Here is a 14095-nt window from a genome sequence, read left to right as displayed (position 1 = left end):
CGGCCAAGGTTGAATTCGGTCTTATCAGCAATGTTAGCTGTTGCAGAGTGCCTCTACAGTAGGCTACTGTAGATATCCATCAATATTTAATTTTTCCACACCTCAACTATGCGGTTTCTTTTAATCTGACATAGTAAAAGAGAATCCAATGACCTCAGAACCAACAGACATAGCAACAACACGCATGTCCAACAAAACTTCATTCATCTGCCTTTTGTTCTTTTTACAGTGAAAAATGACTGGAAGGAACCAGCACAATGGTTTCCAGTTTGCAACCACAGTGCAGCCACCCACATGTAGTTACATGTCCGCTTTTGGAAACAACTCAGAGACTGACTACTCAGAGGAGGACGGAGAGACCTTTGAGCTGCGTTCCAGAGGCAAGGAGAGGCATCGCAGGAGCACATCTACAGATCGCAAGGATGATTTTGTCTACTTGATAAGGGACATAAAAGACGGAGATACACTGATCAGTATTTCTCTGCAATATTTCTGTACTGTAAGTAAGAGTTCCCTTGTTGTACTCTTGCTTTTTCTGCTTCAGTATGTTTATAGAAATGTGACTGGTATGATCAAAATCTTATGTGAATATAAAGAATATTGTTGTGTCAAATTATGCTTGAAATCTAGAATTATACTTGTATCTAGAAATACAATCTAAAATGTATAAAGGCCCCCTGCAGTCACTAATTTTGTCCCTTAAAACTCACATTTGATAATCAAAATTACATACTTGAATGTTTTTTACCCACCACGAAAGTAATTTATTCGTGTCTTAAAATGGCTTGGTTGTATCTCTACACCCTTACCTCATTGAACATAGGTGCATCTATGAATATGGAAATTATTTCCTGCCTCCATTCATTTTCACCAGCTCGAACCTTCTCCACTTTCCCTTAGTTGGCAGAAGTAAATGCTGTGGTAAAAGCTACACAATGGCAGTGGCAATCTTGCATTAATAGTTATCGCTATGGCATTCATTGCCATTTTGAGAATGAATCCATGAATGAATGTATTCAAATTATAGCCTAGAAAGTGAGCAAAGAGCACTCCCTAATAATCACAGTAAAGCCGTCACTCGTCTTAGTTCATTGCGATCTCACAAAGTTATATTCAGTAACCGCACAATTAATCTCTTATTTACATTGTGTCTACACCTTGTTTGTTATACTCTGCAATGGTGTTGACTGATGAATTTGCATATGGTTTGTCCTTAAGCATATTAAAAACACCAGGGGCCATATGTATAAAGCCGCTCAGAGTAAAATTGAAGTCTTAAAGGGTTAGTTCACCCAAAAATTAAAATTAGCCTGTTTTACTCACCCTCGACGCATCCTAGGTGTATATGACTTTCTTCTTTCAGACGAATCCAGTTGGAGTTATATTAAAAATTGTCCTGGCTATTCCAAGCTCTTTGCAGTCAGCGGGTGTTGCAGTTGAACAGTCCACAAGTCGTCAAATAAAGTGCGCACATCCATAATAAAATGTGCCTCACACGGCTCCAGGGGGTGAATAAAGGCCTCCTATAGTGAATCCATGCTTTTTTTTGTAAGAAAAATATCCATATTTCAAACGTAATAAACACTCTTCTCTCACTTCTGGTATCTGTCATACGCGGAAGGCGTTCCGGCGGATGACGCAGGATGTATGCACAGCGCGTGTGCCTCTGAGAAATGCTAGTGTCGTGAGTTTGTTTATAGGAGCAAAGGAAGTAAAGTTTCCTTACTTTAGCAAAGGAAAACTAGTCTCCTCTTGGTTTATATTGAAATCATCCGACATTTTTCTTTACAAATCCTCAGTTTGTACTTCTAATTCATGACCGGTGTTTTGTTTTGTTCTCTCTCCACATTCGTCACTAATCACACAACGCCGACATCCTACGTCATCCGCCGGAACGGCTTCTGCGTATGACAGAAAACAGAAGTGAGAGAAAAGTGTTTATTACATTTGAAATATGGATATAGAGCTTGGAATAGCCAGGACAATATTTAATATAACTCCAACTGGATTCGTCTGAAAGAAGAAAGTCATATACACCTAGGATGGCTCGATGGTGAGTAAAACACAGGCTAATTTTCAACCCTTTAAGTGTGTCAAAATTCTAAGAATGACGTAATTTTACTCTTATTCCTGGACTTAAGAATAAGAGTGATTCATAAAGGTTCCTAAGTGTTAAGACTAGGTCTCAGCTCCTAAATTATTTAAAGGGATAGTTCACCCAAAAATGAAAAGTAGCCCCTGATTTACTCCCCCTCAGGGCATCCTAGGCGTATCTGACATTCCTCTTTCAGACGAATCCAGTCGGAGTTATATTAAAAATTGTCCTGGCTCTTCCAAGCTGTATAATGGTAGTGAATTGTACCCCTGTTTTTTAATTCGAAAAAAGTACATCCATCCATCATAAAACTACTCCATACGGCTCCGGGGTGTTAATAAAGTGCAACTTCTGAAGCGAAACAATGCGTTAGTGTAACAAAAATATAGATTTTTAAAAATGTATAAACCGTAATCTCCAGCTTCCAGTTGCTCAAGCAGGCGCATTCACGACAAGGCGTTCAAGCGTAGTGGAAGGCGCAACGTAAGCTCCGGGGAGAAGAGTGTAGTCTCGTGAGAACCAAGTTTTGTTTACAGCACAGGGAAATCTGTAATTTGTGCCGCCGCCGCAGCCTCCATCTTGCGGACTTCCTGGTCTGTATACTCTGGTTCAAACAAATATGGCTGGGCAAAAAACTCGTTCTCCTCTTGCCTTATATCGAAATCCTCTGACATTGGGTTTTTTTTTTTTTTTTTTTTTAAATGGCCCCACATTTTACTTAAACCATCAAACTATGAGGGAAAAAACACTGACCAGTGTTGTCAACTGCTTTCAATTGAAAGTAGCTAAAACAGATAACGTTGCTAGATTACGTCATAATGGCGAGTTCACTGATCTATATAAATATAGATCAGTGGGAAAGTCTTGGAATCTAGATATGGTTTGTCTAAAATTAATTTTGTTGCTAGGCTTTTGAAAAAAGTCCCAAAAGGGGTGAGGAAGTCACTAAATCTAGTGGCAAAATCAGTAAATTGCCAACATTTACATTCACTACAACATAATCAGTTATTAATATTTTGTTAGTCCTCTCTTGTTTTTGCATGTGTTCGTAATTTCTTTGTATGACAGCATGGCCAAAAATGATGACCGCATTGGCATGTTGGCATGTTTCATTGCATTATCACAAATAAAACAATTGATTCTAAGCAACTGCAATTTTTTTTTTTAATTAAGGGTGAATATGTCAAATTTCCTAGGCCGGCATCACTTTTAGCCACTACTATGGCAGATCTTTGACTTTCCAACTGACCGTCAAGCCATGCTGCAAAAAAAAACACTTTTATGAGGATTGTGGGCTTTCCTGGAGTTGTTGGAGCTGTTGATGGAACTCATGTTCACATCAGTGCTCCAACTGCAAACGAGTAGACATACCAATAGAAAACTATTTCTAGCATCAGTAACCATTTGTGATAATTTTGCACAATGCAAAGCATTTTATAAAAATACATTAAATATTAAAATAGTTCAGTGTCTTAAATTATTTTATTGTAGTCACATTAAATGATTAGTGTTGTGCTGCTGTGACTTCACATGAGCAGGCTCACTATTGGCGTTTTCAGAGGTCGAGGGCAGCCATTTTGGGTTGACATCATTGTAGCCCTTAGTTTGCAACACTTAATTGTTACCTAAGTCAACACTTAAGAATCAGTCTTAGGCTGATGATACACAGGGCAACTTTTTGAGCAATGTTGCCGGGCAACTTTGGGCAATGTTGCCGTCAACGGGCAACCAGGTCAGACACAGGGCCCACGACTGATCTAAAGTATCCAGAATCCAGATAGAGCAATATTTCTTGGGCACTTTTCCATTGAGAATGGGTAACACATTTCTATCTGAATATTATAGATCGGTCGTGGGCCCTCGGTCTCACCTGGTTGCCTGTTGATGGCACCTCATCTGTGGACAGCGTGGAGTGCTTCCTGCAGGAGAAGGACAAGGACATTCAACTTCTCGTCAAGTCATCTGCCCCTTCCAGGAGCAGCCTGAACGAGGTTGTGTCCTCACTGGAGCAGCCGCTTTTGGGAGATCCCGAGCGCAGACCAGCCCAAAAGAAAGACCCATACTATGGTGCTGACTGGGGAATGAGATGGTGGACTGCAGTTGCCATCATGTTGGTTGTGGGCATTGTTACACCTGTTTTTTACCTGTTGTACTATGAAGTTTTGATGAAAGCAGATGTTAGCCACCATACTACAATTGACTCTATCAGCCCAGGACCAACACAGCCAGCTGCTGCTATGTTTGGGTTATCTGCCTCTCACCAAGACTCTCACCTACAGTCTGCTGCTAAACAGCAACATTTTGTGAGGCATGAAGAGAAAGCATAAAGGGGCTTTTAAATCACCAGGGAATTAATTCGGAGGCATTAATGGAAGGTATAAGCAGAACCACATTTTAAAAACGATTAACAATGCGTGTGAGGATCGAGTAATCAAGAAATGATTCCAATCCTGTCAGCTTTTTCCTTCATGCATTTTGCACAGTTGATTGCTGGTTTTGTTGTGTGTGTCACTCATGAGCCAGTGTATATCTCTGTACCTCTATTAAGCTTGTAGTTTGCATTAATGGCAAACAGCTGCCACTGTCTGGTTGTCAGGGAAATAAACACGGTAATTTATTTTAGAAAATGTACAATCCAGATTCAGTATTGCAACTGATGGTAATAATTTCTGGTTTTAATGTTTAAACTTTGCTTGTAAAAAAGAAAAACAAAACTTAATGGAAGCATAATGGCTTCCTGTTTTTTTCTTTTTTCCTTCTAGCAAGAACACAGGGATGATTTGCAAAATATTCTCAAACATGTTCAATTCCATTTAAGTAGCAAAGATGTAAGCATTTCTTTGAAACATGGAGTACAGTGATTATGTGCCTTCAATCCTGTAGATGCAGGTTGAAAATAAAGGAATTATATTTTAATATCTGAATCTCTTAATTATTTTTAACCTTTTAATTTTATCATCATTTAGCTTAAATTATACCAGTTTAGACAATTATCTATATAATTACACAATCTTATTTTTATACCTATAAAACACTGTGCTCTTTGAAGACAGTGTATGAACTAAAATGTTGTGCTTTTATATTGTACATACATATTGATTTCCTTTAATGCTTTTGCATGATACTTTTTTTTTTTTTTTTGGTGTTTTCTTAGTAAGTGGCTTCATCCATGTTGTCATCACTTCCTCCCCCGTAATCATCACCGTCTTCAAAGTAGTTTGCTATGTAGTCATTTTCCTATGGGGAGGGGGGGGGAAACAGTCCGATCATGCATCAAGTGCTTTTAGTGCTCTGGAATTTCAAGTACATTTAAGTAAGTACATTTGCTATTGATTATTCAAACATGACTCCTGTACTAAAATACTCTGAGCTGTCAAAACAGTTGCACTAAAAGAGTTTTCCCAGTAACTGAAAACCATGTTAGATATATGCAAGCAGGTACTAGGGTTGCACATTTGACTGATGATGTGACAGGAATGCCATAAGATGTGTTAATAGCATCTGTTATGTTGTTAAATGAATACCACAGAAAAATAAATAAACAACACTCACTCACCTGGGGGGTATTCCAAAAAGCAAGTTATGTGACATACCCGGGTATGTTTGAGGATAAGCGAGCGGATAACCTCAGCTTTCGGTTCCAAAATTGGAGGTTACTTTCAGGGTATGTAAGTAACCATAGTAACTTGCTCTCTCTCAGCGCACGTGTGATCTACTGACGAGCCTTCAGAGGGCGTGACCGATAGCACACAACATTATTTAATATTACAATATGTAATATAGCCTATTATATATATATATATGTGTGTGTATGTATGATATGTTAATGATGAAGCGCTAATATAAGTAATAAGTAATATATTATTCTAATATGGTTATATTTATTTTTTTGGCATATATAACAGTTATCTGTATAAATTATAAAACACTATGACAAGGTAATGTTTAATGTATTATATATATTTATTACATTTTATATTATCTCACACATGGATCTGCATTTTCTATAATGTCTAAATTCTAAATCAAAATACATATCTGATATGACTTAATATATAATTAGCATCAAACAAACAATATTATTCATATTCTCAAGGATTAAAGATTAAATGGAAAAAAAAAATAAAAATGATTGCACAACCATCAATTAGGTGACGATATGCACTAAGCATGTAAACGACCTTTGAACAAAAGAAGAAAGAAACAGCATGGCACGCTTTTTCTTAGCGTCTGTTTCCATAGTGACTCGTCAATTCGTCGCTCTGTTGAGAATGTCTTGAGTCTTAACCAGGAACATACTCGGAGTTGAATGAACTTACTCCCGGACGCGTTTTTGGAACTACATACCTCAAGTAAGCAAGGTTTGGGGTTAATCAACCGAAAGTTCAGGGTTTAGCTGATGGTAAGTTAACCGTGCTTTCTGGAATACACCCCTGAATGGCAGGTGCATAGGATATAAATATTAGTAAATAAATTGGACAATGTTTCCATTGGTAGAAAGCGACTTATAGCTTTGCACAGACACATTTGGTAGTGATGTCACACCAGTCTCATGCTTAAGCATGCAGTGTTCTAGTTAGACTAAAATTTTAATTAAAAATGTAAATTTCTGTGGTAATGTACAACATGCTACAGATGCTGTTGAAGAATTATTTAACCTGAAATATTGCTATTAGTAAAAGCTTTTACCTCTTCAAGCTCTTCATCAAATTCTCCTTCAATTTCTTCTTCCTCCCCTTCCTCATCAACTTCTTTCTTCTCTCCCTTTGCTTCATCCTCCTCATCTGATTTTACATCTCCCTTCTTCTCAAGTTGCTGAAAAACAAGCACGAGACAATGGCACAATTCAAAAATATATCCATTTGCCGTAAATCAAGAAGATGAAAAAACATGTATAATGCAGTTCATTATAAGTTCATTTAAGTTTAGTAGGTGATGACCTATAATGTGTACCCACATCAAGTTTACTTAGCAATTCCTCCTTGTCCTTACTTGAGATCTTTGCATTTTTCTTAGTATCTGTAAATATTCAAATTATTTACAGGTTATTCAAAAATGCAGTTTGTTTAAAGAGGGATTCTGCATTTTGTGAAATTACCTATTTTCCTCCTAATTATCTTCTTTTGTGGCTTCAGCTCCTTTGGAAGACGGTTCCAATCTACAAAGCAAGTCTATAATTTGTCTGAAATCAACCAATGTAAATGGTACTCAAGTGATTCCTGTAATACCTGGTGTCCAGATGTCATCTTCAATTCTTTTAATTTCTCTTGTGTATTTTTCCTTGTACTTCTCCACATCTGTGAATTATACTGGTGAGCACACTGGCAAACACTTTAAAGCAGGAGATCAATTTCTTTTAACTTCTACATTTTTGACTTTTCTTGCTTTAATAACACTGTAAAAAATAAATAATAATGTGACGAGAGGGGCGGGGCCGAGAGCCGTGGGAACGGAGCGAGGCCGGTGGAGTAAGTGATAATGAGCGACACCTGCACCACTCACCGGTCTCGAGTCCCACGGAGGAGCTCCAGAAGGATAAAAGGAGGAGTGACGACAGTGTTGGACGAGAGAGGACCAGGCCTGGACTTTATTTTGTGTGTTGGCTTTGTTTGTGCGCGACAGTCGTCCGCGAGGGGCTGTCGCGCTGTTTTGTGTTTATTTTATTATTAAAGTTTTGTTTCAATGTTCGCCGCTTCCCGCCTCCTTCTTCCCGAACTACGAAGTGTTACAAATAATAATAATAATAATAAAACAATCAAATAACAATAGCAATTATGTTCAAGGTTAAACTATCCCTAATCAGTTATACTATTTCACTTAAACATAGAGTTAAATAGATTTAAGTCTGAAGGGCAGTGTTAAAACACAACATTGCCCTCTGTGCTCTTACTCAGTCATCTACTTTTACAATATGATTATCTCAGAATTCCTAAGTCTCCTAGTAGGATGCAATAGGTATTATATGTTACCAAAATTAAACAAAGGCTACCACTCACCTCCCTTTCCTGCATGGGGTTTTATGTTAAATGGGAGGTCTTTCATTCGTCCTCTCATCTCTTGTTTCAAAGCTCTCATATAGTCTTCATCCTCTCCAGCTTTCAAAGGCCCTGGTTTATATTCAATTTGCTTAAAAAGCACAGAATTATGTTCTAGGTGGTGAAATGCATTTGTCTAAAACTGGCACAATATAAAACAGTCAGGGCTTTCTGGATAATAACTACCAAACGTAACTGAAGCAGATTTTAAAGTTCAGAGGGGAAAATGATAATAATAATAATAAGAAGAAGAAAACAACTCACTGGGAAGAGTGGAGTTGGCCCTCTCTGGGTTTCAGGCATGGACCCTCTGGTAAGACCCAGGGCCTCTATGTTGAAGGTGAATGCTGCTATTCCTCTGCCCTTTCCTGCCATTTTGGTCAGTCAAATATTCCTAGAATTGCCTGGGTGAAGGAGGGTGTGATAAAGTATCAACTGGCCAAAATATATATATATTTATACATAATTAAATTCCGGATTGCGCTGTAAACGCATTGCGTCGTGATGTCACGCGTCAACCTAAATCGCGCCATTTTCTTTCTTTCTTTCTTTTTTTTTTTAATTGAACGCCACTGCTGATGATATTTGAGAAAAACTCCTCTGGGCGAAGATGGATAATTACTTAAAAATCAGTCTGGTCATCACACAAAGCTATCATATTGCATCAAAAGACGTGAAATAGTGTCGTATGGATTACTTTTATATGTTTATGGAACATGGCATTTAAAATGAAGATCCACTGCGTTGAAACATGTGGGTGAGTAACGTAAATAATGACAACATGCGGTATTTCTTCTAAAACTGCGCCAGTAAGGCAGCTGGTCGCATTGCAGCAACAATGATTTAAGGTGCCACTGCTTACCTTGTTCTGTTATGCTACAGCTTTTGGATGAATATAAATGAGTACCTGTCTTTAGGCAATTAAATAGTATTTTAAATTATTAATATGCATGACTTGGGTGGTGCCTATTGCCGCATTGACCAATAGCACTTCGACTCTCCAGCACGTCATGTCGTTACGCTCGACGTGCTGCGCTTGCGGAACAGGGTGTCAGCGTCCTTTCTGCAGCTGCATCAGCTAGGATTTGAAACCAAATTTATAGGTTAACAGCCATACTATTAACCTTGCATGCAATACTAACCTCTTGAATGTATTGGAGATGTCTGCGACTGACTAAAACTGGCACAATATAAAACAGTCAGGGCTTTCTGGATAATAACTACCAAACGTAACTGAAGCAGATTTTAAAGTTCAGAGGGGAAAATGATAATAATAATAATAAGAAGAAGAAAACAACTCACTGGGAAGAGTGGAGTTGGCCCTCTCTGGGTTTCAGGCATGGACCCTCTGGTAAGACCCAGGGCCTCTATGTTGAAGGTGAATGCTGCTATTCCTCTGCCCTTTCCTGCCATTTTGGTCAGTCAAATATTCCTAGAATTGCCTGGGTGAAGGAGGGTGTGATAAAGTATCAACTGGCCAAAATATATATATATTTATACATAATTAAATTCCGGATTGCGCTGTAAACGCATTGCGTCGTGATGTCACGCGTCAACCTAAATCGCGCCATTTTCTTTCTTTCTTTCTTTTTTTTTTTAATTGAACGCCACTGCTGATGATATTTGAGAAAAACTCCTCTGGGCGAAGATGGATAATTACTTAAAAATCAGTCTGGTCATCACACAAAGCTATCATATTGCATCAAAAGACGTGAAATAGTGTCGTATGGATTACTTTTATATGTTTATGGAACATGGCATTTAAAATGAAGATCCACTGCGTTGAAACATGTGGGTGAGTAACGTAAATAATGACAACATGCGGTATTTCTTCTAAAACTGCGCCAGTAAGGCAGCTGGTCGCATTGCAGCAACAATGATTTAAGGTGCCACTGCTTACCTTGTTCTGTTATGCTACAGCTTTTGGATGAATATAAATGAGTACCTGTCTTTAGGCAATTAAATAGTATTTTAAATTATTAATATGCATGACTTGGGTGGTGCCTATTGCCGCATTGACCAATAGCACTTCGACTCTCCAGCACGTCATGTCGTTACGCTCGACGTGCTGCGCTTGCGGAACAGGGTGTCAGCGTCCTTTCTGCAGCTGCATCAGCTAGGATTTGAAACCAAATTTATAGGTTAACAGCCATACTATTAACCTTGCATGCAATACTAACCTCTTGAATGTATTGGAGATGTCTGCGACTGACTGGTACGCGCATAAGTCGCTGGAAAATGGCGTGTTTTGGATCCAGGAGCGGTTTTATGAATCGGGGAACAGGGCGAATATCTGGCTCATACGCGGGTCCCATCAGGACATCGTCATAGATACTGGACTGGGTTTACGGAGTCTGCCTGAATACATCAATAGTAAAGGGCTGCTAGGGGACGATTCGAAGCGCAAGAACCCGCTGTTAGCCATTGGCACGCATGTGCATTTTGATCATTCGGGTGGGCTGCATCAGTTTCAACAGGTGGGCGTGCACAAGGCGGAGGTGGATGCTCTGGCTAACGGTGACAACTTCGAGACCGTGACATGGTTATCTGACCGTGAGATCGTGGAGGATCCAGCGCCTGGATGGCGAGCAAGACAGTACAAGGTGAAGGCGGTTACGCCAACACATATATTACAAGAAGGTGAGCTATTATACTGTTTGCAGGATTATAATGCTATTATATATAGCATTATATATGTATAATACATACATACACACACACACACACACACACACACATCCATCATTGCATAAGCTACTTCAGGAACAATACACTGAATTGCATGACTTCATTCTGGGCAGCCTTGCATAATGTCTTTGAAGAGCTCTAGAGAAAGATCGAAACAAATCAGATCATGATAGGCTCACAAGAGGCATGTTAGTGAAAAGCAAGCTCACTGTCTAATGTGGCTTCATAATCTCCCTGATGGTGGAGATAAACCATTATAGTGGGCCATTGGCGGAAACCCAGCAGAATCAGAGTAAAGCTTTGAGTAAACCACACATGACCTCCTCCCCATAATTCTCTGTGATTGGACTATTATGCAGGGAGTTGTACTACTGCATATGAATAGATGTTCATTCACAAATTAGGCCTATTTTTTCACCCCACTGTATCTTCAGATATTATATAAAACATACATACACACACACACACACACACACACACACATCCATCATTGCATAAGCTACTTCAGGAACAATACACTGAATTGCATGACTTCATTCTGGGCAGCCTTGCATAATGTCTTTGAAGAGCTCTAGAGAAAGATCGAAACAAATCAGATCATGATAGGCTCACAAGAGGCATGTTAGTGAAAAGCAAGCTCACTGTCTAATGTGGCTTCATAATCTCCCTGATGGTGGAGATAAACCATTATAGTGGGCCATTGGCGGAAACCCAGCAGAATCAGAGTAAAGCTTTGAGTAAACCACACATGACCTCCTCCCCATAATTCTCTGTGATTGGACTATTATGCAGGGAGTTGTACTACTGCATATGAATAGATGTTCATTCACAAATTAGGCCTATTTTTTCACCCCACTGTATCTTCAGATATTAAGTTGACACACAGGCTGTCTATAGTGAGTATTGTGTAGTTTTTAGTATAGCTATAGTTACATATTATAGTTAAAAAGTTATGCTTTGCTGAAATTATTCCATCAGTACGAAAGTACTCTTTGTGAGTGCATTTGAAATAAAATAATGTATACAAATTCTTATCTTGTAATTGGCTGTCACGGAAATCAATTGTGGAAAAGGTGTGTGAACCCTGAATTATTTCTGATAAGCAGACCTTGTGCTTTTAACCCTTCTTGTAAATGTTTGTGGATATTTAAAAGCATAGCTTATGCAATATGCAGATATAATCACTGTGTGTGTTACCATATCTGCTCATATCCAGCAGTCAAGCATATTTGCTTGTAGATGTATAACTCAACATTTTTGTTCTTGGACCAGGATATAGTTGTAGTAATAATAAACTGTAACATACCTCACAAACCCTACCCTGTTTCATAACTTGAGCATCAGTCGATACAGCTTCTGCTGTGTCAGTGCTGCAATGCAGTGACAATATTCAGTTCCACATTCCCTCCCTTTCCTTCCTTTTCTCCTTCTCCAGGCGATGTTATCAATCTTGGGGACCGGCAGCTTACTGTTCTCCACATGCCAGGCCATTCCAGAGGCAGCATTTGTCTCCATGACAAGGAGAACAAAATGCTGTTCAGTGGAGATGTGGTCTATGATGGTTCCATGATTGATTGGCTTCCCTACAGCCGGATCAGCGACTACATCCATAGCTGCGAAAGGCTGGTTGAGATGGTCGATAAAGAGGAGATTGACCAAGTCATGCCCGGCCATTATAACACTTTTGGGAGCAAGCGGCTACACCGGTTAGCCTCCAACTACATCGCTAGTGCCGGTGCCTGCCACAGAGCCTCCACCTGTGTGGTGAAGTCCATTGCCAGCCTGGCACTTCGAGCCTCTAACTCAAGAAGTGCCTGCTAGTAGTTATGATAAAGACTACTATGCAACAACATATGTCATTGCAGACCTCAATATTGAGCACACTGAAAACACTGAGCAATACAGTGTGCTAATGATAAACGGTATACAGTTTGATACTATTATTTGTGTTGATCACGGTTCAAAATAATGAAAAAAATATGCTGCATAATATCCATTAAATCATCAAGAAGAACAGTAGACATTGTCATATTTTAAAGGTGCTTTTTGTAATTTTCAACGCTAATGTGTAGAGGTATCTGTAAGACTACTGAAAAAAACAACTAAATTGTCGAGCAGCTCAATATAGCAAGGTTGTTCTTTTTTTTTTTTGTTTGTCCCCCTTCATTCCCCACACCAGTTAAGTGCAAATCCAGCACCACAGCCCATTTCATTGGTCAACTCAATCACACAGTCACCTGTCAAAAGGTCAGACTTTACTGATTCATTTTAGAGTTGTGAAAAATCATGGATTGATCCAGTTGCAACAAATGGGTATGCTATCTGTCAGAATGTGCTACCAACATTACCACTTATTTTACAGCACAGAGGTTGTTGAAAACAGCACAAAGCTGTATTCTGTGAAGGTGCGAGGCTTCTGATTCATTAGCTGCTATAGAATAACTAGAAGAATAACAATGTACAGTAAACAGTAAAACTATTTGAACTATAAGCCAGTGTTTTTTTTTGTTTTTTTTTGTACATCTAAAATAAATGAAAGCAGTTGACACTGGAATCCTTCCACATTCAATATAAAATTGGCCACACTCTCTCTTAAAAATAAGGTTAATGCTAAGGTTAAGATTATGGTTAAAGGGGTGGGTCACTGGGTTTTGATTGTGTTTATGGGGTGCAGTCTAACATGTGTTGATGCTTCGTTTTTTAAAAAACACATTATTTTTCACATAATTTACCTTTATTCCACACCTCTGTCCCTTCTCTGAGAAACGGGCTGATCATTTCCTTCTTTTATGAAGCCCCTCCCTCAGAAATAGGCGATGGGCTCTGATTCGTTAGCTAGCCCAGTGTGTTGTGATTGGCTAAACCGCCTCTAGCGCACGTCTAATCGTCCCGCCCCTCTCCTCAGCGGCATGTGTTCCGGTTGTATTGTAAACAACTGCATCGTTAATATCGCTTACCAGTTTGAGCCCGATTGAGAAGCATTTAAAAGACGATATCTCCGTTTGCATTGAACTTTCAGCTTCGTAACTTTGGAGATACTGTTTATGCTCAAACAGCAACATTAGACACTAACGTTAAAAAGTGAAATCGCAATGAACCACCCCTTTAAGGGTTAGTGTTTGTTTTAGCATTGTGTAGTCAGTTATCACTGTGATTGACATGACCAATGAATTGCCTGTGGCCAGTGTTATTTTAGTATCATAGAGATACTATTATAGTTTTTATTATAGTCAATATATTTAGTTAGTATTATATATAATTCAGTTTTATTTATATA

The 14095-nt window shown here is 38.9% G+C and overlaps 3 protein-coding genes across 4 annotated transcripts; 2 read left to right on the top strand and 1 right to left on the bottom strand.

Annotated features, from left to right (window-relative positions):
* The first annotated feature begins 235 nt into the window (after positions 1–235).
* On the top strand, positions 236–4804 carry LOC107669503 (lysM and putative peptidoglycan-binding domain-containing protein 3-like). Its single transcript, XM_016461764.1, has 3 exons — positions 236–416; positions 2517–2578; positions 3973–4804. The coding sequence occupies exons 1-3, from the start codon at positions 236–238 to the stop codon at positions 4420–4422; spliced, it is 693 nt and encodes a 230-aa protein (XP_016317250.1). The 3' UTR covers positions 4423–4804.
* A 436-nt stretch (positions 4805–5240) lies between these two features.
* LOC107669519 (DNA-directed RNA polymerase III subunit RPC7-like) lies at positions 5241–10085 on the bottom strand. 2 transcript variants are annotated; one of them, XM_016461790.1, is made up of 8 exons: positions 10031–10085; positions 9433–9572; positions 8092–8221; positions 7324–7392; positions 7194–7253; positions 7053–7114; positions 6785–6910; positions 5241–5332 (listed from the first exon to the last, which is right to left on the bottom strand). In XM_016461790.1, the coding sequence occupies exons 2-8, from the start codon at positions 9541–9543 to the stop codon at positions 5246–5248; spliced, it is 645 nt and encodes a 214-aa protein (XP_016317276.1). In that variant the 5' UTR covers positions 9544–9572; positions 10031–10085; the 3' UTR covers positions 5241–5245. The 2 variants fall into 2 exon arrangements, with proteins under 2 accessions (XP_016317276.1, XP_016317275.1); XM_016461789.1 differs by lacking the exons at positions 9433–9572; positions 10031–10085 and adding exons at positions 8395–8534; positions 8993–9047.
* Positions 10086–10170: 85 nt separating this feature from the next.
* mblac2 (metallo-beta-lactamase domain containing 2) lies at positions 10171–13277 on the top strand. The gene is made up of 2 exons (XM_016461788.1): positions 10171–10770; positions 12254–13277. Exons 1-2 carry the CDS (start codon positions 10329–10331, stop codon positions 12637–12639), a joined length of 828 nt encoding a protein of 275 aa, XP_016317274.1. The 5' UTR covers positions 10171–10328; the 3' UTR covers positions 12640–13277.
* The last annotated feature ends 818 nt before the right edge of the window (positions 13278–14095 follow it).

This window comes from Sinocyclocheilus anshuiensis, unplaced genomic scaffold (assembly GCF_001515605.1).
Source record: "Sinocyclocheilus anshuiensis isolate Anshui unplaced genomic scaffold, SAMN03320099.WGS_v1.1 scaffold356, whole genome shotgun sequence".
Taxonomy (NCBI): domain Eukaryota; kingdom Metazoa; phylum Chordata; class Actinopteri; order Cypriniformes; family Cyprinidae; genus Sinocyclocheilus; species Sinocyclocheilus anshuiensis.
This window is presented reverse-complemented; position numbering and strand designations above follow the sequence as displayed.

What these genes read in the sequence shown, in the direction of transcription:
- LOC107669503 (XM_016461764.1), top strand. Translation starts at nt 236, where the DNA reads ATGACTGGAAGGAACCAGCACAATGGTTTCCAGTTTGCAACCACAGTG. An exon ending in CAGGAGCACATCTACAGATC is followed by an intron (nt 417 to 2,516) that starts GCAAGGATGATT and finishes CGTAATCTCCAG; the next exon opens with CTTCCAGTTGCTCAAGCAGG. An exon ending in AGCGTAGTGGAAGGCGCAAC is followed by an intron (nt 2,579 to 3,972) that starts GTAAGCTCCGGG and finishes CTCACCTGGTTG; the next exon opens with CCTGTTGATGGCACCTCATC.
- mblac2 (XM_016461788.1), top strand. Translation starts at nt 10,329, where the DNA reads ATGTCTGCGACTGACTGGTACGCGCATAAGTCGCTGGAAAATGGCGTG. An exon ending in AACACATATATTACAAGAAG is followed by an intron (nt 10,771 to 12,253) that starts GTGAGCTATTAT and finishes CTCCTTCTCCAG; the next exon opens with GCGATGTTATCAATCTTGGG.
- LOC107669519 (XM_016461790.1), bottom strand. Translation starts at nt 9,543, where the DNA reads ATGGCAGGAAAGGGCAGAGGAATAGCAGCATTCACCTTCAACATAGAG. An exon ending in GGCCAACTCCACTCTTCCCA is followed by an intron (nt 8,222 to 9,432) that starts GTGAGTTGTTTT and finishes GTGCTTTTTAAG; the next exon opens with CAAATTGAATATAAACCAGG. An exon ending in AATTGCTAAGTAAACTTGAT is followed by an intron (nt 6,911 to 7,052) that starts GTGGGTACACAT and finishes CTTGTTTTTCAG; the next exon opens with CAACTTGAGAAGAAGGGAGA.